At 37.5% G+C, this 26,191-nt stretch overlaps 1 protein-coding gene across 4 annotated transcripts in view; it reads right to left on the reverse strand.

The window, feature by feature from the left end:
• The window catches only part of LOC105033532 (D-lactate dehydrogenase [cytochrome], mitochondrial), a 146,275-nt gene that overhangs the window by 111,873 nt on the left and 8,211 nt on the right, over nucleotides 1-26,191 (reverse strand). For 2 of the 4 annotated variants that reach the window (XM_073251755.1, XM_010908392.4), the window contains exons 4-9: nucleotides 21,323-21,371; nucleotides 21,024-21,116; nucleotides 16,042-16,156; nucleotides 6,248-6,308; nucleotides 6,080-6,116; nucleotides 5,937-5,998 (exon numbers count right to left, since the gene is read on the reverse strand). In XM_073251755.1, coding sequence (XP_073107856.1) covers nucleotides 5,937-5,998; nucleotides 6,080-6,116; nucleotides 6,248-6,308; nucleotides 16,042-16,156; nucleotides 21,024-21,116; nucleotides 21,323-21,371 — 417 coding nt within the window. The remainder of the gene's footprint in view (nucleotides 1-5,936; nucleotides 5,999-6,079; nucleotides 6,117-6,247; nucleotides 6,309-16,041; nucleotides 16,157-21,023; nucleotides 21,117-21,322; nucleotides 21,372-26,191) is intronic. The other 2 variants (XM_010908393.4, XM_010908394.4) reach the window with 2 other exon arrangements.

Genomic DNA, 26,191 nt, shown 5'->3' on the forward strand with positions numbered 1-26,191 from the left:
TGATAATTTGATTTATGTTCATGTAGCTTTCCTATAATTGATTTGAGAATTCTGTTTAGTAGTTGCAAAATATATGAAGTATATCAAGGGTAGTTTGGTGTTACATGGTCAATAATCTTGGATTCCCATAGCATACCAAATAGGTTAATCAAGGATACCCAGGGATCTTTAATCATTGGAACGTGGCATGCAGAACAAGATGATCTTAGATCATCAGGGATTAGATTACCTTGGGATGAGGATTACCAGTGATGTAAGATCATCATAGTGATCCCATTTGGGTCACCAAACACCATCCTAAGAAACTCAAACAGCATCATCATCATAAGAATACCAATTACAATGATTCCAAGGGCAACAAAGTAGACAAGGAATCCAAAGAACTTAAGGGAATGAAAAACACATATAATCTAAAGCATTGTCTTCTCAAATGGGGAAAAAAAGTGAAAGATTATGGGGAAGTGGACATGAGATGATGTGTAATCAAAAGTCTAGCAGTCAAGATGGGGAAGGATGAAGAATAACCTAAGAATGAAAGGGCCGGGTGGGTGAGAAAATCACAAACAACTAAGAAGGGCCTAAGAAGAAAATATGGAATGTAGAAGGAAGGTGGATTTGCACCTTTGTAAACATAGATAAGGTGGGATTTAGTCTGGTAAGTCACTACTGTAATGATGATCATGTTAGACTTGCTAAGAAGAAATATTTCAAGGCCTTTTTAGTTGTGGGGAATCAAAGTCACCAATGGTAATCCATGTCCCATTCTGGCAGATTCCCAAGCTCAACACAGCGGGAATGTGGCATCCTAGACAACCTAGGAATACCCAAGGAAAGATTAAACCAATACCCTAGGCAGAGGGGGACTATACAGGGAACCGGAAGAGTTCAGGAATAAAAACAAAAATTAAAAACATATCTACATAGTGACATTCCTATCTTAAAACTATATCTGGTTACCAAATGATTTTGTCATCTGTAAATTTGATCTCTAAAATGAGAGAAATGTTAATCATGACCTACTTTAGAAAATTGTGATTTTCTATCATCAACATATGTAATGACAAAACACTTAGATGCAAAACTTGTTTAAATGCTACAATTTCCAATCCAAATAAGATTCTCAAACATTAAAACTTTGAATTCATAAATTATTATAACTAAAATTATAAAAAATTTGAAAGAAACAAATTGACACTTGCCAAAAAGCCACACTGCATTGACATGTATATCCTATACAAAACTCAAGTAAAATATCCTTAAGTATTTAAATAAATAAGAAAGGACTAAATGATCTCTATGGAATATAAAATATTTATCATTTTGTCAATCTTTTTAATTCCTATTAAATACAAATATCTATGTATCAGTTTTCTAATATACCATTTAAGCAAGATAATTTGTTTATGACGAACACATTCTAAACAGTAAACACTATATTCGAACTATTTCTATCAGTTCATGCTACTAATATTTTTTTAACAGAATTTGAATGTCTCATTCTATTAACATGCATTTGTAAGTGCTTAATAGTTTTCTTCTATCCTCTATTTTCAACTTGCTTCCTATTTTTCTTTCGTTCCCAAATAAAGATATTTGTTTACTGGTTCAAATATCATTCGATAATGGAAGTTGACATCCTATGCATTCTCATGCAGAGCCGAAAGATTACTCTTATCCATTACTTGAAATCATGTTTTCAAAAACTACCGAAACGAGATGGAACAACCGGTGCCATCCATTACAATGCAAAATTCGCATCAGTACTAGTGCCGAGATGCTGAAATGGTGCTACCGATACATACCGATCTGTACCAGTCCTTGCCAATGCGTATTGGTGGTACTAACGGTACCTATCAACATAGATAGCTTTCGATTTTTTAGAATCTGTCAATTTCGGTCGTACCTTGGTACGGGCACTATGGCAATCCAATACCGTTCTAACGGTAAAATAGTATAGGGCCCTTACTTAAAACTATTTATAGCGAGGTTTTAAATCCATGGGACAAAGGTGTTCTAGCTTCTCAATGGAACAGGACACCCCATTGTCCCATCCCATCCCAACAGCATTTCTAGTCATGCATTCTAGCAAATATCTTCCATCTCTCTCCCCTTCTTTTTGCCTTTCTTTCTTTCTTTTTTTTCTTTTTTTCTTTCCTTTCTTTCTTTTCTTCTCCTTTCCTTTCTTTTTTTCATTTTTCTTCTTCTTTCCTTTCACTTGTTCCTTTTCTTCATCTATCCTTCCATTTTTTTCCTCTTTCTTCTTCGTCCCCATGTAGATGGGTTTCGAAGTCCTGATCCTATTTTTCCATAGGAACAAGACAAGACGGCCGAAACACTCCCATCCTGCCAGACGTAAAACCTTGATTATAAGTGTTGAGGCATGTAGGCAACTAAAATTATTTGCTGGGAAGAAAAATGTGCATGGCAATGCATGATGTAAAGATCAGATGTCAAGAGGTTGTTTTCAAGTTTCAAACCCATGATATCAAAGTCATAATGGAGCAAACTTACTGTTGTGCCAAGGATTGCCCTTTAAAAAGGACATTATCCAATCATGTTCCCCGCATTTCAGGGTCCTATGAAACGTGAACTAGGGACATTCCTACCTACTAGCATTTTTTTGCACAAAGTGGCTGCCTAGGACTTAACCTATGCCATTGTGCCTGGCAATCCAAACCTTTACCATCGCACCAAGCAACATCTCCTTTAGAAAAGAGATTATTCATCAAAGTCTTCCAAGGTGCATGTTTCCCATCCAAACTTCGTACTTAGCTCAAGGATTTTGAAAAAAATCACATTTTGCAAATTTAATTCAATATCCATGTTCTTGACTAATCTCCAAAAAGAACAAAAAGGCTCCCTTTTTATCATTATGATAATGGTTGAACTTCTCATGGGAGCAGTCCAAATCCCTACCAATTTTCAAAACCTGCAATGATAAAAAATAAAATAAAAAAAAAATAAAAATAAAGGAAGCATCTAACACAAAGTTTAAATCTTGGACCCTTGGTATTAGGCCCCATCTTAGTTTGCCCCTTGGACAGTATGAAACTAGGATGGCACATTATAGTCAAGAGTCAAGACAAACCAAAACAAACATCGATAATAAGAATAAAAGAAAAAACGGGGAGACAAGTATCCCAGTTCGTCGCTACCAATCCTAGTGCATCTCGTGCCAAGATGCAATCGAGATTGTAGGGACATCACAATTCATAACAGAAGTAGCATCCATTACCCATTGGAGCACCATTTTCTTCCTAGAACACTACATTACTAGCAGGAAGATGGCAACGGGTAGGGTACCTGCAAAATTTACCCTACATGTATCCGAACCCGATTAACCTCCTAGCTATCCGAACCCGTCCCAAACCCAATTACAAAATCAACCATAATTCCCAAACTTGTACCACAGTAAGACCAATATACCCACCAGGTACCCGAACCCACCCAATTATCTTGTAGCCAAAGAAGAATCCTTTCAAACAAAAATCCCTAAACCCTACAAAACAGCATGATTCTACCAAGATTAAGCTCCCAAAACCCCAAGGGACCAATTGACACTACCACAAATCGCACAAAATCCCATATGCTCTCAAAAGTTAAAAACCCCATGAAATCCCTCCAATCTCCCTCAGGTGCTTTCCTTCCCCATAGATCTCCAAAATAGAGAATGAAATGACAAGAAAAAGAAGAAAAAGAAAAACAATCGTGAAAAAGGCAAACGAAATGATCAATCTCTATGGGAAAAGGTCTTACCTTTAATTTTTTTCGGAGGTTCCTTTGTTTTCATGGACTCTCAAGATGCGACCGCTATTTCAGCTATTTTTCCATCCTCAGGAATCTCGATCAGATGGGAATCATAGGATTCCACTATTTTTTCCATCCTCAGAAGTCCCAATTGGGTGGGAGACTACGAATTGGAGGTCGGAGCGGTGGCCAAAATCAAATAGGGGAGCTTAGTCACTTAGACTTTACAAGTTAAACAACGTCTAGGGTTTTCAAGAATTTATACACACACACACACACACACGTTCGGATAGTAAATACCTGAGAGGTGAATCCCAAACCCATTCAGGTTTTAATGTTCAATCTCAAATCCATCCCAAACCCTACAGGGTATGCTAAATAGGTCTTATTAGGGTTTGGGACAGATTGGGTACCCAAAAATACCCGCCCGACTGCCATCCCTAACCAAGACATGAATTCTTGGTCAAATATGTATCCCATTTGGATAAATACGCGGCATGGATTCTAAGCATTGGACATGAATGTCTAGGTAACCTAGCTTTACAATACCATCTGGAGGACTTTCTCAACTACAAAAGATCAAAGTTTAAGGACAATGATGAAAGACCATACATATGAAGAAGAGAAAAGATCTTGAACTAATGCTTCCCCATCCATTCTAGGTAGCAAGGTTTTAAGTCTCAACAGGACAGGGAGCATCCTAGCCACCCCATCCCATTCCTATAAGAAAATGGGACTGAAATGGGGTTGGGATGCCAAAATCCATCCACACAGGAAGAGAAGAAGAAAGAGGAAAGAAAGGAAGTAAAGATGAAGAAAAGGAAAAGTGAAAGAAAAGAAGAAGAACAAAAGGAAGGGAGAAGAAAAAGAAAGGAAGAAAAAAGGAAAGAGAAAAAAGAAGAAAAAGAAAAAGAAATAAAGGGATAAGAAAAAGAAAAAGTAAAGAAAAAAAAAGGAAGGAAAGAAAGAAAGGAAAGACAAGAGAGATGAAAAATATTTACTAGAATGCATGACCAGGACCACCACCAGGACATGGCAATATAGTGGGGCGTCCCATGCTATTGAGAATCCAGGACATCCTAGTCCCATGGGATTTAAAACCTTGCTAGGTAGTATCAGTATTCAGTAAAACATCAAACCCAGAAAGCACCCCATGCCAATAGCATATGGACACGTAGTTTCACGTCTATTTTATTGTGCCAACACCAAGATCTGCAGCATGAGTCAGTACAATATTACATTGGCCCATACTTTATGGATAGGCCCAGGTACAGGTACCATCATACCTTTACCACTATTTCAACCCCGGCCTAAAATACTAGTCTGGATTTAAATTTGCAAATAAATGGTTGTAGAGATTTTATTTCTAAAGCTCGTGGGGTCAGCCAGATCATACAATAATAAATCAAAACTAGAAATTTCAAAACAGTACAAATTCGCAAATATGCCATGTTTTTCAATCAAAATTAGAGACAACCTGACATGATGCCATTTATCCCTCAGTTGGGAAATCAAACTTCATAAATTGTGGAATTATTGAAAGGGAACCTTAATATAATTTTGAGCCAGATGGTCCTTTTTTAGAAGTGAAAACCTTGCAGGTATTCTAGCACAGGATAAGATATTGTTATGAAACCAGCTCATCATGATGATACATAGCTCTATAACTGTTTCAGAGCCAGATAAGCTGCAGAGCCAATCATTAAAAAATATTTGAACAAGGCTAACCACAACTTTACTATGAATGTACAAACAGAAAATGCTCATCTGGAATATCAGAATATATCAGGAGATCAATTATTTGGGTAGAAATATAAGGTAAGTTTCATTTGGATACAATAAAAAGACTTTCTATCTGTCTGTTCTGTAGAAGAGAATAATATATTTTTTCAGAGAATATGGCTTTAAAAGTTGATAAAAGATTAGCCAAATCTTAAAATGTTCTGAGAAGTTATTTAGTTTACATATGATCATAGTGCGAAGTTGATCACACACATAAGAAAAGAACAAAAACATGATATGCATGGAAAAAAATTCAAATGTCTAAGAGATGGAAGGTATAGAAAAAGCTAATCCAAGTAAAACACTGGTAATTACTAAACTAAATTCCTCAAAAGCAATACTTGGGACTTTTTTATATGGTAAGTAAACGGTGTATCTTTTCACATCAAAAAGAAGCTTCAGCCTACCCAGCAGCACTCTTTCGAGCACGTGAACCTGTCTTTATAACATCACCATTTCCTAGAACAACCTGGAAAGAGAAAACACCGGAAAATGTTACCAAGAAATTACTCTTTCCAAACAAAGTTAGAGGATAAATTAGTATATCTACCTGAAGATTGATGACATTATCCCGCATAGTTCCATACCTAAAAACTGATGATTAAATAATCAACTCCCATTAAGAATACATTCAACCTAATAATTGGCAAAAACCTAGCGAAAAATATTTTGGTTGAGAGCTTGTAATGCTTAACATAATATCAAAGTTTAGCACTACCTAACAGCTAAAGAACCAGAGCAACGAGTAGCACACATGCCCCCAATGGTAGCACCAGGTCCTGCATATCAAAGAGTTAGTAAGATGAGGAAAAATTAACTAACAAAAGGGGCATCTGGTGCCAACACCAAGGTTTTGAGAAGAACATCAGAAAGCCAAATTCTTAACTACCAAAGTATTTCATTCCACAAGTACATGGTTGGATTTATAAGTCAAGTAACATCACATCAAAGTTCAAGAAAGATATATGAAATTAAGAGATAGTTACAACCTACGAACCTGATGGCACCCTATTTTGAATTGGTCTCAAATTAATGGACTGAGTGACTACAAACGAGAGAGGAGGTCATGCCACAACACTCATGGGCCAATTGGCAACAAAGAGACCTACTTTGTTCATGCAATTTATGCTCATGCAACCAAGGAGCAATCTTTGAAAGTTCCATAGACTTGGCGAGTCTAGAGGAGCAAGAACACAAGCTCTAATACAAAGAACTATTTCATTTTTAAGAGATTATAACTCAATTTGCTAATACCAAAAAAGATAGGTGTCCCCACTCCTCAGACTTGTGTCTAAAAGATAAGGCATAAAGCAGTCAGTTTAAAAAATCTTTATATATCAGTGGATGTACTTATAATACATTTGAAAAATCCATTCATAGGAACATGATAAGAGTAATCTTTAGAAGAATATAAACAGTCATATTATGAAATTATTGTCACCATATGAGTTTTTTTCCTCCAAAACATGGGTTCGCTGATTATTCACCACAACAAAGGCAATTCATTTTTCATGATAAATAACATGCACAGCACCAAGGTATCTTCATTCTTTTAATTGATAACATACGGGACCAATCTAATAATGGAATTTGCTGCATAATGTTTTGATTTTACAATCAAAAGTCATTTATGTTTTGAGAGAGAGAGAGAGAGAGAGGGAGACGTCACCCCACCTTAATTATCAGTCCAGATTTTTGGGATGCACCACCCAAGAATCAAGCCCAAAACTTCTAGGGGGTGCTTGGTTAGGGAGAATGGAGGTCTGGAATAAGAATTGGAATGGGTGACTCCCATTCCAGCTGCTTGGTTGGGGGGAGTCCCATTCCGATTCCGATTTTGAGGTGAAATGGGAATGGCCCAATATATCTAAAACTCAATCCCCACCCTCTCCTATGGATTCAAATTTCGATTCCCATTCCGATTCCGATTTCAATTCCGGTCATGAACCAAACGCTTCAGAGGATTTGGTCATTCCAATGCCCATTCCCATCCATTCTCATTCCGATTCTGATTTCCGTCACGAACCAAGCACCCCCCCTAGTTGCTAAGCAGAGATTGTCACCACTAGGGCAAGCCCTAGTTGACCACAAATTTGTAAAACAAACATTTCTCCATTGAGTCACATAAAATAGCATGAGATTTTGTGGAACCCATACTGGTCTTCCAAAAATGGTTCTCCCCGATCCCTACATTTCACTGAAGTAGGTGAACACTTTCTTAAACCAAATAGCTAAGGCCGATTCTTATTAATGAAATTTGAAAATATACAGCTGATTAATTTTAAAAAATGAAAAGAAAAATAATCAAAAAAATCAAAATTTTGGTAGCAGGGAACTTCTATTACAGGTGCCAAATTTGTTTTAGCATCTCATTCCTTAATGGCTCTACCCACTTTGTAAATGTTTCATCATTCTTTTTAATGTGAGAGAGACAGATAGAGACAACTGCTTTTCCATACCACACCCTAATCCACTCCCACATTAGCTCCCACTTTTGGTAAATGAGGTCCAAATCTGACTCCCACATCCAAGAGATGTGGTCCACCAAAGAACACCAATCTCCCCAAAATTTGAACTTTTCAAACCAGCAAATCAACTAAATAATACTTTTAAAGGAATCTGCCCCCCCACTCCCACCTCTTAAGCAAAGACATTATCTTTTTACCCTCTACTTATTATTTGAAAAAGAAGCATCCTAATGCCCAAGGCTCCCACCACTATAGGGTCTAGGCAGGGTCAGATACACGCAATCTTACCCTCGCATGCCAAGAGGCTGTTTCATTGTCTCGAACTTGTGACACCCAGGTTATAGTGGAGCAACCTTACTGCTGCACCATAGACCACCCTCTTAAAATATACATGTATTTGATGGTGACAAAGGTAAAATGGCACATGACGATTGTCCAAACCCCAGGAAAAAAAATCTTAGACTTAAAAGGCATAAAATTGTGAAGATTATGAACAAAGTTTACAAAGTGGTGTCAAAGTTTTTTGACTTAAAAAGCATAAATTGTGAAGATTATGAATAAAGTTTTCAAAGTGGTGTGACTGGTGTCAAAGTTTTTTAACAAAAAGACATACAAATATTTGAAAAGAGTTAAAGAAGCTAGACTGCTTTATCATCAAGACATGCATGCTTCTCACAGAAATTTGGATCTCTCAAACTAATGGAGATGGACTAGGAAGGAATTGAAGATTAATAAATCAAGATCCAGAAAAATGGAAAATAGTTGGAACTCTAGGAATAACACAAGATTTGAAAGATCATATGGATAGTGAATTTTCATCATGACTCTTAAGGGCTTATTTATCTTGGTCTTTATTTTGTTCTCTTCAAAATTGATGCTATATTTTGTTCCAAAAGAAAACTTCCATTCTGTTAAATCTTGCATGGCTAAGTAAAATTTTACTCTTAAAGAGTTTAAAAGTTAGACAAGGAAAGCATTCAAAATTCCATAATGTGAAACATAGAAAAAGAGGGATTTTTAAATATTCCCCACCAATGAAAAAATAAAAGAAACTAAACAAGTACCATAATATAAGTTTAAGCCTATTCTTCCGAACAGTAAGGGAAAATAAAGAACCTGTTGCCTCTGGTCAATTGACTAATATTTTTCACTTTATTTTATTGAAATCTATTATCATTGTTTCAAAAATCAGTTGCTATGGCTGCTATGGCAGCTGCTATAGCAGTTTGAGACCTAAACTACTGCATTATGTGGCATGGCAGCCACATACAGTGCCTAGGCCTACAGTGCCCAATATTGTGAGTGAAAAGCCACTACAGCAGCAGCAATGCTATTGCTTTATAGTGGGTGCTATTTTCCAATGCAGATTGGATGCATTCTAATTGCATCACTTCAGAAATCAAGAAATATTTTAACCGATTTAGGGGTTTATTTAAAAAATGGCCAGCTCATTTATGTGGTACCCCAATGGAACAAAGAGTAGAAAGAATAGAAGAGAAGAATGAAAGAATCCCTCCAAGAACAGTCTCACCAAAAGTACAACACCATGTGCTCCATCATGGTTTTCAAAACCAGACCGAACCGGATCAACATTGAATCGGGTCGGCTCGGCCCTGGCTTTCGACACTGGACCAAAAAAAAAAAAAGAGAACCACCCGGTTCGGCCCTGAACTGGACGATTTCACCCTAAACCGGGCAGTTCGCAGCTTTATCGAGCCGAACCGCTCGGTTCGGCCTCCTTTCTTTTATGATTGGAGACAAAGAAGAAGTCTTTCGACTTCTTCTCTATTTCTGAGTCTTTCAACAAAGAAGAACCATGCCATACCAACCGTATCGTATCAAACCAATAACGTACCAATATTGTTCCACATACTAAGTTTGCAGACCTCGGCTCCACAATGTATATAAACTACCAAGCAAGGAATGCTGTACCAGACCGAACCGCCCAGTACGGGACGTACCAAATCGGACCGATGGCCAGCCGATCCGGTTCGGCCTTTTTTTTCGAAAAAATATCCGAACCGCACTGAACCAGGCGATTCAGCACGATTCGGAGCCACACCGCCCAAAATCGGGCGGTATGGCTCGGTTCGATACAGTTCGGCGTTGAACCAAACCGTACCGACATTACCACATGGGGGTGGGAGGGTGTGGGCAGGTGTGGTGGGACTTGGACTATCATTTAGTGGTAGCCCAGGATTCCTTCCCTGAGAGAAATCCGAGAGCTCTCTCAGAGAACTCCCGAGTGCTCTCATCGCTTAGGCTTTCGACGACACGAGCCAAAAAAATTAGAAAAAAGAGAAAATTCTATCAAATTGCAGTGCTTCTTCGAGGAGACGATGATTTTCGACTGAAATTAAGGTAATGTATTATTTTTTTAGTAAATATTTTATTTTTTATATTTTTATGGTTAAAAAAAAAGATAAGAACGAAGAAGTAAAAAAATAAGAGAATCATGTCAAAATTTTATAATTTTGGTATGATTTGATCATATGTGATAAATCTTTGGAAGATCTACATGATGATACTAAAATCGTTGATTTTCATTAATTATATATTTTTTAAATATATATATTTATTCATAAAAATTATTAAAAAAATAAATTTTAAAAATATAAAATAAGAGATTCAAAATCATGTTTAGAATGATTCAAGCTACTTGAATCAAACCTTGGATTTTTTTTTAAATTTTTAAAAGTAAAAAATATTTTTGTAATTATTTAAATAATAAAAAAAATATAATCAAATAAAAAATTATGTAAAATTAGTACTATATTTTAGCTAATTCAGAAATATTATTTGAAGCATATAACATTTTCTTGAATTTATGAGTTTTAAAATTATTATTAAATTTTTTTTGAATTTATATATAATATTTTTTTAATAATTATTAAACTATCGTGTTTTGTTATACTTGCAAAAATGAGTAAGAAGAAAGATTCAATACATGACATTGGATGAGATCATTAATTATATATTTTTTAAATATATATTTATTTATTTATAAAAAAATATTAAAAAAATAAATTTAAAAAAATATAAAATCGGAGATTCAGAATCATGTTTAGAATGATTCAAGCTACTTGAATCTAACTTCGGATTTTTTTTAATTTTTGAAATTAAAAAATATTTTTATAATTATTTAAATAATAAAAAGTATAATCAAATAAAAAATATGTAAAATTTGTACTATATTTTAGCTAATTCAGAAATATTATTTGAAGCGTATAACATATTTTTTTCAATTTATGAGTTTTAAAATTATTATTAAAATTTTTTGAATTTATATATAATATTTTTTTAATAATTATTAAACTACTGTGTTTTATTATATTTGTAGAAATGAGTAAGAAAAAAGATTCAGAGCGTGATATTGATTGAGATCACAGTGAGATGCTCTCGACTCGACATCATTGGAAATGCAAATGGTGCAACATAGAGTTCAAGGGAGGAGGGAGGAGGGATGACTAGGTTGAAGCAGCACCTGACTGATGGTTATCCTGATGTGTCCATGTGTTGGAAATGCCCACAGGAGGTCCGACTTATGATGAAGAAGCACTTCACTGATTCGAAAGCAACGAAGGAAAGGACAAAGCAGAAGAGGATGGAGATGGACCGTCGAGTTGTAGAGCCACCTTCCTATCACTCTAAAGAGTCAAAGGAGGCTTCCACTCTAGATGATGAGGCACAGATTAAGACTGCCATTCAGACGAGCTTGGATGATCAGTACCGAGAATCCGAATTCAGAAGGACTACCTCAGTCAGAGAGCCCGATGGTAGAGGGAGCAGACAGTATTTTATCTTTGTTGGGAGCTTTTGGTAGTAGAAGAAGGTCCTCCAGAGATATTCCAGCAGAAGCCACCATCCAAGATTTGGATTCACATATTTTTCTGAGCAAAGATTCAAAGCAGCAGAGGATAAATACTATGATGAAAAAGGATAAGAAGAAGGATATATGGTGAGCTATTGGATCATGATTTCATTTCAGCCATATTCCAGCAAATGCAGCAGGCAATCCTTACTATCGATCTGCCATTTCAGTCATAGAGACTGCCGGCCAGGATGTAGATCCACCAGGACCTAAGGACATCTATGGTCAGCTTCTTGACAGTAACAAGGAAGATTTGCAGAGATAGATTGCTTCTTACAAGAATAAATAGCTCAAATACGGACTGACAGTAATGTGTGATGATTGGACCGATCCTACTAATGGAGCATCATTAATTTTTTAACATACTGTGATGGAAAAATATTTTTTCACAAATCAATTGATGCTTCAGATAAGATGCACGATGCCGCATATATCCTTGGTCTGATAGAAGAGATGATTGATTCAATAGGTGAGTAGTATGTCATGCAAGTCATCACAGATAATGGGCCACAATACAAGACTGTCGGAGAGTTGCTGATGGAGCCGCGACCGTAGATATACTGAACCCCATGTGCTGCATATTACATTGATCTTATATTGATGGATACTGAGAAGATTCGTAGGGTGCAGCAGATAGTGAAGATTGCCTAGACTATTACTAAATTCATCTACAATCACACATGGATCCTTTCATTGATGCGGATGTATACTGGAGGGGATCTTGAGACCGGATGTCACACGATTTACTACCAACTACATAGCACTTGACAATCTTCTTCAAAAGAAAGCAGTCATATGTCAGATGTTTGTCAATGTCGAGTGGCAGGAGAACAAATATGCGAGGGAACGGCACTGATGAAAGTCATGTGGAGAACTTGGTGACAAGTCGGTTATTCTGACAGCGGGCTAAGAAGATAGTGAAAGCTATTAAGCCATTATACGAGGTACTTCGCACCGTGAATAGTGAAAGATACCCCCAGATGGACTTCTTATATTACATGATGAAGAGGGCAAAGAAACAGATCAGTGAGAATGATCCGAAGCATGCTCAAAAATTCATTAACATCATTGAGCACTGTTGAGACTATCAAATGGGTAGAGATTTGCATCTAGCCGGTAAACATGAATTCAAGAATACTTCAAAATATATTTTTTTTTATACTTGTAAAAGTGTACTTAATCAATTATGGAATTTATCTGCAGCTTACTATTTGAATTTGAGATTCCAATATACTATTTCTGGGATAGATATGGATAACGAGCTTCTTACTGCTCTTCGTAATGTGATATATAAGATAGTGTCCGATCCAGAAATCGCATCCTTGTGTCTGCAAGAGATATACTAGTTTAAAACAGATGTGATTATTTAACTGAATTCGATTTTTACTCAACGATAAATTTATAAATTTAATAAATATTTTTTTTACCGACGAAACAATTTAGAAAGGGATCAGACAGCTTTGGAGTCCCATCAGCTGTCGTAAGCAAAAAGAAGATGAATCCAAATAAATTACATATCAATAATGAGCAGCATAGATTGACATCATATGTCTAATAATATCATAAAATTTGATATATAATTTTGCTTTTACAGCTGAATGGTGGATTCATTTTGGAATGTCCACAGAATATTTGAGAGGTGTGGCTGTCCACATTCTTTCCCAGACGGTCTCTACTAGTGGTTGTGAGCACAATTGATCGACTTTCGTTCTTATCCACAGCAAACAGAAAAATCGTCTGACACAAAAATACCTCAATGATCTTGTATATATTCACTATAATCTGAGGCTGAGGCTAAAATACGTTCAAAAGAAAGTACAACTGAAGTACACTGATCCGACACTAGATGATTATGCTGACGAGGATAACGATCTGATCATCGGATGGCTAGCATGTCAGCAATAGGAGCCAGAGCTTGATGAGCTAGGGTCCCCTCTACGACCAACCAGTGTGGTAGCTAGGAAGATCAGGGTAGATCCTAGACAATAGGTAGAAAAAAATATTTCACATAAGGTTCCAACTGATCAGACACAGTCTGAAGGGACACAAAGAACTCATTCATCACATGACTCGATGTCCGATACATCCTCGCAGAGATTTGAGCGAAAAATATTTAGATGAGGTCGGCAGTCAGCAACAAGACATCCATCCTCCCAATCACAGGAAAGTCACAGAGGGTATAAGGGGGAAAAAGAAAAGACAGTTGCACGTGCACCACTCTCGAGAGTACAGGAGCAATCTGGCTCAAATTCGGAGATCAGGAAGAGTGATGATAGTACTAATAGTAGTAGTCATGGATCTGGTGATCAGAAAAGAACTGAAAGACAGGAGACCACTGCTTATGAGACAACCGCAGAATGATATTCGATTCACCGGTGAGTCCCAGTTTACACATGCCACACAAGATAGGGATCATAGTGGACGAGTCGGTAGAGATCGTGGGGAGCCGATTTCATATAGACGACGGGCTCCTAGAGGTCGTCCAGCACACGATGCAGCTGCAGACAATCTTGCACATGGAGTAGGATCCATTGATGTATCTGGATCATCCTCGTATCATGGATCCTATTATCCGCAGCCATCTTATGATCCATATGGATATGGTGTATCTGAGACATCGTCTTCTAGTGATTACTACCTATGCAGCCTGGAGCATCTTACGGATCAAATTTTGCTACCAACATATTCGGATGGGCTCCTCCACAGCCATCCATCATCCCGAGGATACTTCTCAGAGTCAGAATTTGAGTGAGAGATCTAAGATGTCTTACAATCCAAAGAGGATGTCTTATGGGATGAACATTTAGGAGTACAGTGCTTCTTGGTTAGAGGGATGGACTGATGTTCCTCCCGACTATGTCTATGATCCAGATATCTACGAGCGTCACAGATACTCGACGAGATATTAAATGCAGAGCAAATCTCGAGGTTAGTATATCATTTTTTGTACTTTGTACTTTAAAAGTTTAGATACATTTTAATGCACATTTATATATTTTCTTTCTAATTTTAGGATGATAGAGTTATAATATAATGTAAATAAATATATATTTGAAATTTTGGATCAAGATTCCCTGTACCGCTACCGAACTCAAAAATTGAACCCAAATATGTCAATAATATACAATATAATATAATTTTGGGATTATAATTATGAATTAATAACTTAGAGACTCAAAAAAAATAAAATAAAATAAAAAATTGTATCGATTCCGAGCCGATACGTCGGAGCATATCGTGTCGGAATGGTACGGTACCGATATTGTACCGTACCGGCCCGATGCCAGTATGGGTACCGGTATCGGTACAGCGGACCTTGCTACCAAGCATGGATTTTATAGGATTATGAATACAAAACAATCAATATTCAACTCAGGATCTGTTTTTGACATTAATAGAAGAAAATATCCAATTTATAACCAGGAACCATAAAGATATACACTTGTATCAGTGAGGGATAATGGATCAACAAAAATTTCATTAGAACATAGAATTATAATTTATTAAAATAAACTTACAAAAAAAAAACCTTACAAGTGTTTCCAGAATGTCTCGAATTTACCATCACCATGAGTTCCTCATCTAACATTAAATTGTAGTAAAGAGCAGGAAACACTTAAAGAAGTGTAGTTTAGTTATTCTTTGACTTGATGAACACTACTATTGATATGGTATTAGTGAAGGCATTGATGTTAGTAAGCCTCGATACAACATAAATGACTATTCCCTGGCAGAAGATCCAGGATTTGAATTGATCGTTTCATTGTTTCCTCCTAAATCATTCTCAATGAATGTATCTTTTGAAAAACATAAACGTTATTATTCATTTTAGTCAATAGGCATGCGTTCAGAGATCCCATTCTCCTCCTACAACTTGCAAGCTCATGGTTTCATGTTTTATTTCATTCCCCGATGGAGGTTCTTTTCACCTTTCCCATGCCCTGATACCAAGTAGCGATGCAGAAGAAATTTAACTAAGAAGAAAAAGAGTACAGATGAAAGGACAAAACAGCTACTCAAATTCATCATATAAAATCAAACCAGCAATCCAGAAAAGTCAAAGAAATGCAGATCGAATTGCAAGCTGCTTCCATGTTGAATATTAAATAATAGCCTACATAAAAGCACCCTATTTGATAGAACTTGAAAAGAAAATGAATCAACATTACTAGCCTGGATCGAGTGGAAAAAAGAGACCATAGGGCTTCAAATACTCATTAAGTTCAATCCATCCAATCCCTGGTTCAACAACTACATCCATGTCCTCAACATGCAATGACTTAACTTTCTGCAGTACACAAGATCAAAAGGTTATCATTACATAGAGATGCAATATCCTTGGTACAGGATCAGAGGTATCTAGTTTGACAAAAAATGAATAACTGGCTAGCGTCAAGGCAAAAAGATGGGGAAAGCATGTAGGCATGGTCAAACCAAAAGTACAAATAATTATATATATCAAAAAGAGAAATCATATTCAGTCATGAATTCCAGGAAAACACCACCTATGCAGATGCATTTCTAGAAGTTCAGCAAATATCAGATTTAAAGCTGAGTTTCATAAATATGCCACAACTAAATTCAGCAGCCAGCAAAGTCCAAAGTCCAAACACTCATCAAGAAAGCAGTCAACTGGGAATTATCTTTACATACACCCTAAAATGCTCGCAAACCCATCATCATCACCAGCATAACCACATTCATCAATAGAAAGCATCTCAAGCCAAAGATTACCTTACTGATTTCAATGAATTATGATGCTTGATATTTTTTCAAGCCCATGAAACACTAATGCAAGATTTAGTACTAGTACCAGTACAGCAATAACCTTATCGCCTTATCAGTACCTTACCGATATGGTACAGTACCATATTGACACACAGGATACCCATTGGCGCACATAGCAAAAGGCATATTGTGTGCATCCATACGGTTCCATATATAGGGGTGTTTGGTACCAGTACCTTAATGAAACAGTGTGTTACATCCAAGATGCACCGGCTTGACCCATGACTGATGAAACAGGACACCACAAATTTACTTACGTGTGACAAGGTTCATCCTAAATCTACATTACAAGACAGGGAAAAGCACTTGATTTAAGAGTAAGATGTATTCCCATAATCAGATTTTTCCTTCAGCATTGGAACCTCCAGATTAATACCCTTCGACAGTTTTATTATTGCAATATTTCAATGATTCCCTAAAAAACCCATGTAATGCTATACTCAAAATGCTGGGAAAATTTTCAAAAATAATAGTTTTCTTGACAAGGCATAGTTAAAGCAAGCATGATATGTGAAATGTAGATAACAAGCTCAATGCAATATGAACACTTGCATGCAATACCAAATCCACCTTCTCCCTATAAATATAGTGTCATAATTTTCTTTATTTTGAGACACACTATTCGGTTAAAGTTCATAAGGTAGGAACTTCGCATCAGCCTGCCTTTTCATTCTGCTCAAAAAAAGCAAATGATATGTTTAACAATAAGAATATATTTATAGTATCTAACCAGCATATTTCCTGACATCAACCTCTGTATAAGCATAGGAACTTCAACTAGTAAGAAATGTACTTTCAGGAGCCGCAAAAAAAAAACAGTTTGGCAGTTCCTTAAATCATGCCAAACATTTTTAAGTCTACCAAACAATTCGAATTGATGATAATAAATTACAAGAACATCAGATTAATTGATATTATCTAATAAAAATACCCGCAAAGCTTAAGTTCACCAAAATCTATAAGCAAGACAAATCTACTGCAAAATGATTCCATCTTCAAAGACCATCATAGCTGTGTTAAGCTTTAAGTCACAATTAGTATTGCTCTATATCAGGCATCCTAGATTGTATAGGTGATTTATGGAGTCCCGAGGCGAACAGGACCTCTATCCCGTGTACTGAGCCATCCTGGCTGGTACCGATTGGTATTCATTGGTAACAGGTGAGATGGGGATCGAAACCAGCTGTATAGAGTATAGACCAATACCTACCAAAATAGGCAAGAAAGGCACCTATCCCCTCTCCCTTTTTTTGCTGTTGGCATTCAAACAAGGAGAGGAAGAAAGAGGAAGGGAGAAAGAGGGGAAAATTAGAAAATTTAAAATTAAAGGACAGGAAAAACATCAAAACCTCATATAACCTTGATTTATGACCTAGATAAACATAAAAAAAACCCTAAGAAACAATAAAAACATCGAAAGGAAGAAATATGAAAAGCATTGGTGTCCCAATGCATATTAACGCACACAAAGTGCCAGTACCCTACCATCCCAGTGTCAAATCAACCCAATGCCCAATTTTTCTAGCACCGAGACTAGGACTTTGACGTAAACAACATTAAGATGCCTGGACAAGCTGTCTTGAGGGTAAATGATTAATGGTAAACGGTAGCAAGAGGTTAGCATGGGAGAGTGAAATGTTTCCAATCAAGGAAATTTTGGCTCGTGGGAATATAAAAATGTTGGGATATTGGAAATTACCTTTGATATGGATTCTAATCCAAGTTTTGCCAGACCCTATGATCTGTAAGCTCCAGATATTTCATCATTACTGTCTAATTTTTCTCTACAGCTGCGGCGTCTCTGTCAAAAATCAGTTGCCCGGGGATTTTATCCATGGAATGAATAGTTGTGCAGGCATCAAACAGGCCCTAGATTCCTCAGGAGGCCAAGGATATATCATCTTGTAGTAATGTAAGTATCCTCATAATAAAGTTTTGATACCATTTCATTATCCTTATCAACATTTTCCTACAGTCCAAGGCTTTTCAATGAAGCATCCAGTGCTAAATAACACAAGGTCATGTAGATGAGGACATCCAAATGGATCATAGTTTTGGTGTTATACCAACTCTAGTCAGAGCATCCTAAGATACATTGATTTTTTATATTTACCCAAAACAAAATAGAATGAATTTCAAAAATTACCAATTTGGGAACTGATAGTACAATATTTTTCAACATGCCAGGTAAGAACAACTACTATGCAAATTGCGAAACCACAAACCGACCCACCCCATGTAAAAAAATGCAAAAAAATTTGGCATACCTTTGCCTAAGACTTTTTTGGAGCCAATAGGCCTATAAACATAGTTGTCCACTAAAACTCATACTTTTCTTGGCAAACCAAAAGATCTACTTACTTTGTCACAGGCCTTCTCTAAGATAATCTATATTCTACCATTGATGCATATTTAAGCAGAAAGAAAATTTAGGTTTTATATCCTCTATCTACAAAGACATCTTCTGTATTTCCATTCTCTCTACCAACTTAGCAACCACTGTCATTAGATAATCAAGCATGGATGACCAGCCATCTCTTTATTTAACATAAAAATTATATATGCAGGCATTCAACTTGTTCAACCCTTAAAAAAGGAGGGATAAATTATGTTTTTAGTCCTCCAAGTTTAGGTCGCTGCATTTCTAAATGGTCCCTAAACATCAAAAACCTTTTTAAGGTCCTTAGAGTTTCACTTTGCTTTAATGTCATCCTTTCAGCCAATTTCCGGCACCGAAAAGTTGCACGTGATGTGCACATGACATTCTTTTCCTTGGTGACAGCAATGTCAGCATATGGGTGATGATGTAGCATAATAGGTGGAAATTTTTATTTTGATGATGCAACATATGGATAATGAAATCACATATAGGTGATGACATGGTACCCAGCATGTGCCGCTATGAAATTTCCTACCCAAAAGTGTCCCGTCGCTAGGTGTAATGTCATCACCCATATATCATAAATTATATTTTGGTCCTCTAAGTTTCACAAATGTTTTTAGAAGTCCTTTTAGTTTAAAAATCTCTAATTAGATCCTTTGATTTTCAAATGTAATTTAACATAGCCTTTCCAACATATTCCGGCCAATTTCTGACATTGGGAATGCTCGTAAACCTATGATTAGGACCCATATGCTCCCCCTCCTCGGCCTCTTCCCTGTCGTCAGCACCCAGCCCCCTCCTACCTCCTCCTTAGGCAACCCTCCACCTCCTCTCTCTCTCTCCCCCTCCCCACTTGCGATCATGAGTGCATGACGTGCAAGTTTCTGATGCTAAAAATAGGCCAAAATCAATCAAAAGGCTACATTAAATTACACTTGAAAATGGAGACCTAATTATAGATTTTACACCATAAGGACCATATAACAACATTGGTAAAATTTGGATGACCAAAAACATAACTTATGGTATATGGCTGATAATGTGGCACTCGGTGACTAGACACTTTTAGATAGAAAATTCCACTATAGCACATGCTGAGTGCCACATCATCAGCCTATTGTCCAGTCATCACACATACCATATACCGTGTCATCAGAATAAAAATTTTCATCTATTAATCTATCATGCCATCATGCCATGTCATCACCCATGCGCTGACATTGGTGCTAACAAAGAAAAGAATACCATGTGTCCATCACATGCAACTTTTCGATGCTGAAAATTGGTCAGAATTGGCAGAACAGATGACATTAAAACACAAGTGAAATTGTAAGGACTAAGGCCCACTATCGCGATGCCAGATATCATATCCGTACCTTATCAGTTCAATATGGTACAGTTGGTGTGGTACACATCCAGTGCCGAAATAGCTCTCAAATCATTTTTCTCAATTTTTATCTCGGTACACATCGATACAGGTCAGTACACACCTCGATACGGGATGGTATGCACCTTAGTATGGAACAGTATGCACCTCGGTATGGGACAGTACAGTGCTTGTACTGACTCGACATGGTGTTTTGTATCGATTTCCTCCTAGTACAGTATGGTACACTCCATTCTAGATGGTATGGGACAGTACGACAAACCATGGCAAGGACCTAATTAGAAGTTTTTGAAATTTAACGGCCATTTATAAATACAACCTAAACTTGGAGGACAAAAAACATGATTTACCCACAAAAAAGACTAAGATAAAACCCTTTGAAACTCTGGAGATCATCATGTAAAATTTGTTACCTTAGTGACACTTCTACACCCTAGTGAAATAATATTCTTTAAGTGGTAAAAAAAATAAGGTGATAATCATATAGAGATGATAGGCAATGGTATGGCAACAAGACGAGTTATTTTTGATAAATCACAAATTATAATTAGGGTATGAAATAGATTAATTAATAGACACTATAAGCTCAATGCATACTTTCATTAATGACATGTCAATGCAAACGCCTGCATAAGGAGCTAAAGTGTGGCCCTCAATTGAAGTAGCTCCGCCATATGGTACAATAGGAACCTGCTTCCAAAGCAAAATTACCAGGTAAGCATTTACATGAGAAGCCTAACATGACCCAATATACAAGACAGGAATCATGGTGTGAGTCACGTGAATTTACTTGAACTTTCCATACCAACTGAATCAGCATGTAGATATTAGAAGAGTAACATTTCAAATTTTTAAGTGAATTTACTTAAAAAGAAGTTTTATTAAAGAGGCAATACCTTGTATTTGTTACAAGATGTGACAATCTTCTGTACATCATCATGTGACCTACAAGTACATGAAAAAAGAATACTTTTTACTCAAACAAAAACCAAATTAGATTGAAGTTCTGCTTTGATTTCAAGAAATATTGAAAATATTTTGCTGTAATAAGAGGTAAATTGGAGGATATTCATAGCAGATATTCAATTCTGATCATATAGTCACCACCCATATCTGATGTTTAAGAAATTTCTAAAATTTAGACGAGCTATAACTAAGGTTCGCCATCTCGGTACCGGACGACATACCAGTAAAATTTTCACTATAGTGTCGATCCACGGTATGGTACGGTACAGCAATATCGGTATGGGACGGTGGGCGTACCAATATGATATAGTATGGTACGCCCCATATACCACCCAGTATAGGGCGGTATGGCAAACCATGACAATAACATTATGTTCATTTAGCACAAGCATACCTAGAATATTAAAGCAAGCAAAGGCGTAAGACATAAAAATTTTAAAACAGCACGCATGAGAAAAATGAAGAACACTGCATCTTTCTCTCAGAAAAAAAGACAAGCATTTTCTTGTGATACATGAAGAACATTAAATCTTGCAAAGAAAAGGTTTTTCGACAAATCTAAAAATGATTTCTACATTGCAAGATTGAAGGAAAATAACCTCCCAGCTACATAGAATTTTACATACATTCCAACAAAAGACAAAAAGGCACCAGATGCTCCAACTTGAAAGAATGTTAAATTGAGTAAATACATTAGCATTTTAAAACTTAATTGTGCAGATCCTATCAAGATCTGATATACATGGACCATTTGTATGCAACAAAAATCCCAAGTTAAAGAGAGGTGAATTCACGACCCTTTTATCTTCTTTTTTGTCCTTTAGTATCATCCTATTTCTGATCAATTCCATAAACTTTCATAGCATGAACCATCCAAGTTTCCAAAGGTCATATTCGAGCAATGGGATTGGTTTACCATGGCAAAAATTTGGTCACGTAGAATAGCAACACTTTTTTATGCTTTGAAAGCAGCACTCAGAAACTGAAGCCACAGAGCTTAGTATGAACAAAGATGGACAACCATATCCAACTTCTCCTGCATAGCAGTGGGGCAGCCATCGGCCACCCCCTTTTGATGCCACCATCATTTAACCATATCCACCTCAGCTTGAAATTTAAAGAAACTACCATACATCTCCAAATCCATGATGACTCAACAAAGCTGAACTAAATTAATAAAAATATTTAATTTTTTTATGGAAAAATATAGTAAGACCCTCCAACTTTAATTGAGAAACACTTTGCCTCCAAAATTTTAAAATTTTCGAATTTTAAATTTTTTAATTGGCCCCTCAACAATTTTAAAATTTTGGGAGCAAAGTGTTTCTCGTCTAAAGTTGGTGGGACCTTACTGTATTTTTCTCCATTTTTTAACAGTAATGACTTCTGTCAACATAATCACTAATTTCTTGGATGCATAGATTTTATTCATTGACATCTCATAATCTTTGATGTCTCTAAAGAAGTACTACCCAACATATGTCTAAATATTCTTCAAAGTAGAATGCAGAAAGCTCCAAGACCATGTATTCTATTGCCATTTGATCAAATGATTTAGATTTTAGAATGTTATGAAGGAGGATGCTTCAAAGAGTTTTACTGAGTTTTTATCGGAAACAACTTTCCTTGAGGCAAACTGACCTTTTCTTTGACTCTGTCTCTAAATGCGGGGAAGTTGTAGATCTATGGAATTCAGTTTGCCTTCATCGCAGAAATTTGTAAAATTACTAACAAGGTTCTTAGTACAAGGTTTAAAAGGCAAATGGAGGGGACACGAGCAGCTGGAAATAAGAGTATGATCGCCTGATAATCATGAGTGAATCAGTCAGCATCATATTTGTTGTGGATCTGTACCTCGGGCTCAGCTGTAAGATCCTCGGCTCTGGCCAAGCTATAGGAGATGGATGCCGGTAGGTTTACAGATGTGACAAAGATGAAGGCCGCCGGACGCACCCCGTCAGTCGTGGTTCTTGACTCCTCGGCTTCAGACGATCTATTTTAGATCGTCCTCCAACAATCCATTTTAGATCATCTACTCCAGATTGCCTGAGACCAACATGCATCCTACGGCCTCCATGATCTCGGCTGTGGACGACCTACTATAACTCGCACATTGCTGACCTATCTCAGCCAACTTAAGATCGAATGCCAGTTCCACGGACTCCAGAACCTCGACACAAACGACATATTATAGTTCATCCTTGGCCGAGCTGAACTCATCAGATCCGTCTCTTCTTCAAATTAGAAAAGTCCAGATAGAGTGAAATTCCTCCGCGATCGAGTCTCCCATAAAAGAAAAATATTTTATCCGAATCAATCTGTACGATAAATCCGAGAATTATCAGAACTCCGAGACGGATATCAATCCAACTCCTCTCCTATAAATAAAGGCTCCGAGACCCTCCAAGATACGCAATCGACTCCTCACTCTCTCCTCTCATTGTTCTCCATCTCCTGACTTAAGCGTCAGAGGGTCTTCATCGGAAAATGCCCCCGATGAGAACTTTTTTACCGGTGTTCGGACGAAGCTCCAACGACAGTTTCACCTCGGCCACATATACCTCGATAGTCGACCTCAGGCGGGGACATTAGGAGCAACACTTGGCGCTAGAGGAAGGGGCCCTCGATCTATTTCGAGGTCCTATTTTGAGAGGAGAGAACTCACCATCAACTGCCATAAGGACTCAAAAGGGTGCGTCGAACGCATCGCAATGCTCCAACGATCGGTGGGCCAACAACGTCCAACTGATCAACACACCACCACCACCGATTCAAGAGAATCCATCGCCAGTCGCACCAACAATCTCCCAAGATCAATATAACAGCCTCGTCCGGCAGGTGCAAGCGCTTTCGACTGCAATAAGAGGAATGCAACAGAATAGCGAGCCTCATCCTGTCCCAGAAAATCCGCAGTCGGCCAGAGGAAGATCAATAAACCGACCTCCCCATAGCCCGAGGGCGAGAGCCAGTCGTCATAGCTGACCTAGAAGTCCACCTCACTATAGACCTAGACAGTCACCTACCTCGATTTTCAGAAGGGGTTCTGCTCCGGATCATGCTTCTCCTCGACACCGCCCAACCCGGGAGAACGATCTGTACATGCGGTTTCAAGAGATGCAGCAACGGATCGACGCACTCCAAGCATCGAAGTAGTCGGATGACGATCTGGGGTTTAACATCGACCCACCATTTATGCAGAGAATTATGAATGAGCCATTACCGCCTCGTTTCAAGATGCCTCAAATGTAGTCCAGCGACGGAACTGCCGATCCAATAGACCATCTGGAGAACTTTCAAACTCTTATGCTTCTGTAAGGGGCCAACGATGTGACTCTCTGCTGAGCTTTCCCTTCGACTCTGAGGAAAGCAGCTCGTCATTGGTACTCCAACCTGCAGTCAAACTCCATAAACTCCTTCCATCAGTTGAGCCGATTATTCATCGCACACTTCGTCAGCAGCCGCCGACAGCAACAAAACTTGAACTTCCTCGTTAGCATCAAGCAAAGGGAGAACGAGCCCCTCTGTGATTATATCAACCATTTCAACGCTGCAACCCTAAAAGTTTGGAATCTGGATCAGTCCGCAGCGATGACTGCGTTGACGCACGGAACTTAAGAAACCAAACAGATTAATTTTAACCTCTGAACATGCGCACAAAACTTGGAGAACCGAACACCATAGAGAACTGAACGCCATTCGGATTGACGTAGCCCATCTCCAATGCCCTCACGCAAATCTGGGATCGCACATTCTTTCTGTTTAGGTTGTTAGAATTTTCTTTTAAAAAGGAGAACAAAGGGTCTTGTAATCAACAAATGATTGAGAAATAAAATTCTGCTTTTCCTTCTCTACGTGCTCTCTTCTTCCTTCCCCTCTCAGTCTACTAATCTCCCTTTTTTCTTTCCCTCTCTTCCTTCTCTTCCTCCCATCCTTCTTCCTCTCTCTCCCATCTCTCTTCTGAAATCTCCCTCAAAGCTTGAAGATTGAAGGATGAAGAATTCTCGACAATCCATCCATCCGCAGGATCCAATTTCAGTGCCCATAATTTTCTATTCTCCCAAATCCCCACCTTCCTTTCATGATTGCTGATTTATTTCTGCTACTGCAAGCAATTCTTCGTATGCTCGGATCGGATCCCCGTGATATTGGACAACAGAAAGATTTGCTATCAACCGCGGCCTGATCTGACATCTAATTCCTCCCTCATCCAGAAATCTAAGTCAGCGTGTTTGTGAGATCCCTTGCTTCTAAAATATATTTCCGAGTCGATCGTTATTGTAGAGAGTTCAATCCTTATTTCTTTGATAATTAGATCTGAAATTTTTAATTGTAATCTAATGCCCTAATCATGGATGGTTTTCTAATCGTCTACGGTCCGAATCTAGATCTAAGGACTGATCAACATGCATACATATCAGTAGTCTTTTCCGATTTTAGTATAATCATCTCCATAGTCTTTGATTTGCTGGTTATCTATTGATTGTGAATAAATATGATTGCTTTCTTCCTCTAGATCTAAATTGTTCCACATTAAAGATATTTCATTAAAAAAAATTTTTACAAAGTTCAATCGATCCCGTACAAAATACCTCGACAAATGTTGAGGTCTACAAAATTGACCGACCTATGCCCGGACACGCCCGAGCTAAGATATAAAAGACTCAAGCCCCTCCAGGAGCATGGGACTCGCCGACCTCAGCGTGGTCGGAGAGGATTATAACAACTGGAGGTGGAGCCAATGCAGCATCCTCAGATGCCCGATCTTCGCGAGCTGGGCTGAAAAGCTCCTCGACCTATAG

The sequence above is a fragment of the Elaeis guineensis genome, chromosome 2 (genome assembly GCF_000442705.2).
Source record: "Elaeis guineensis isolate ETL-2024a chromosome 2, EG11, whole genome shotgun sequence".
Classification (NCBI taxonomy): domain Eukaryota; kingdom Viridiplantae; phylum Streptophyta; class Magnoliopsida; order Arecales; family Arecaceae; genus Elaeis; species Elaeis guineensis.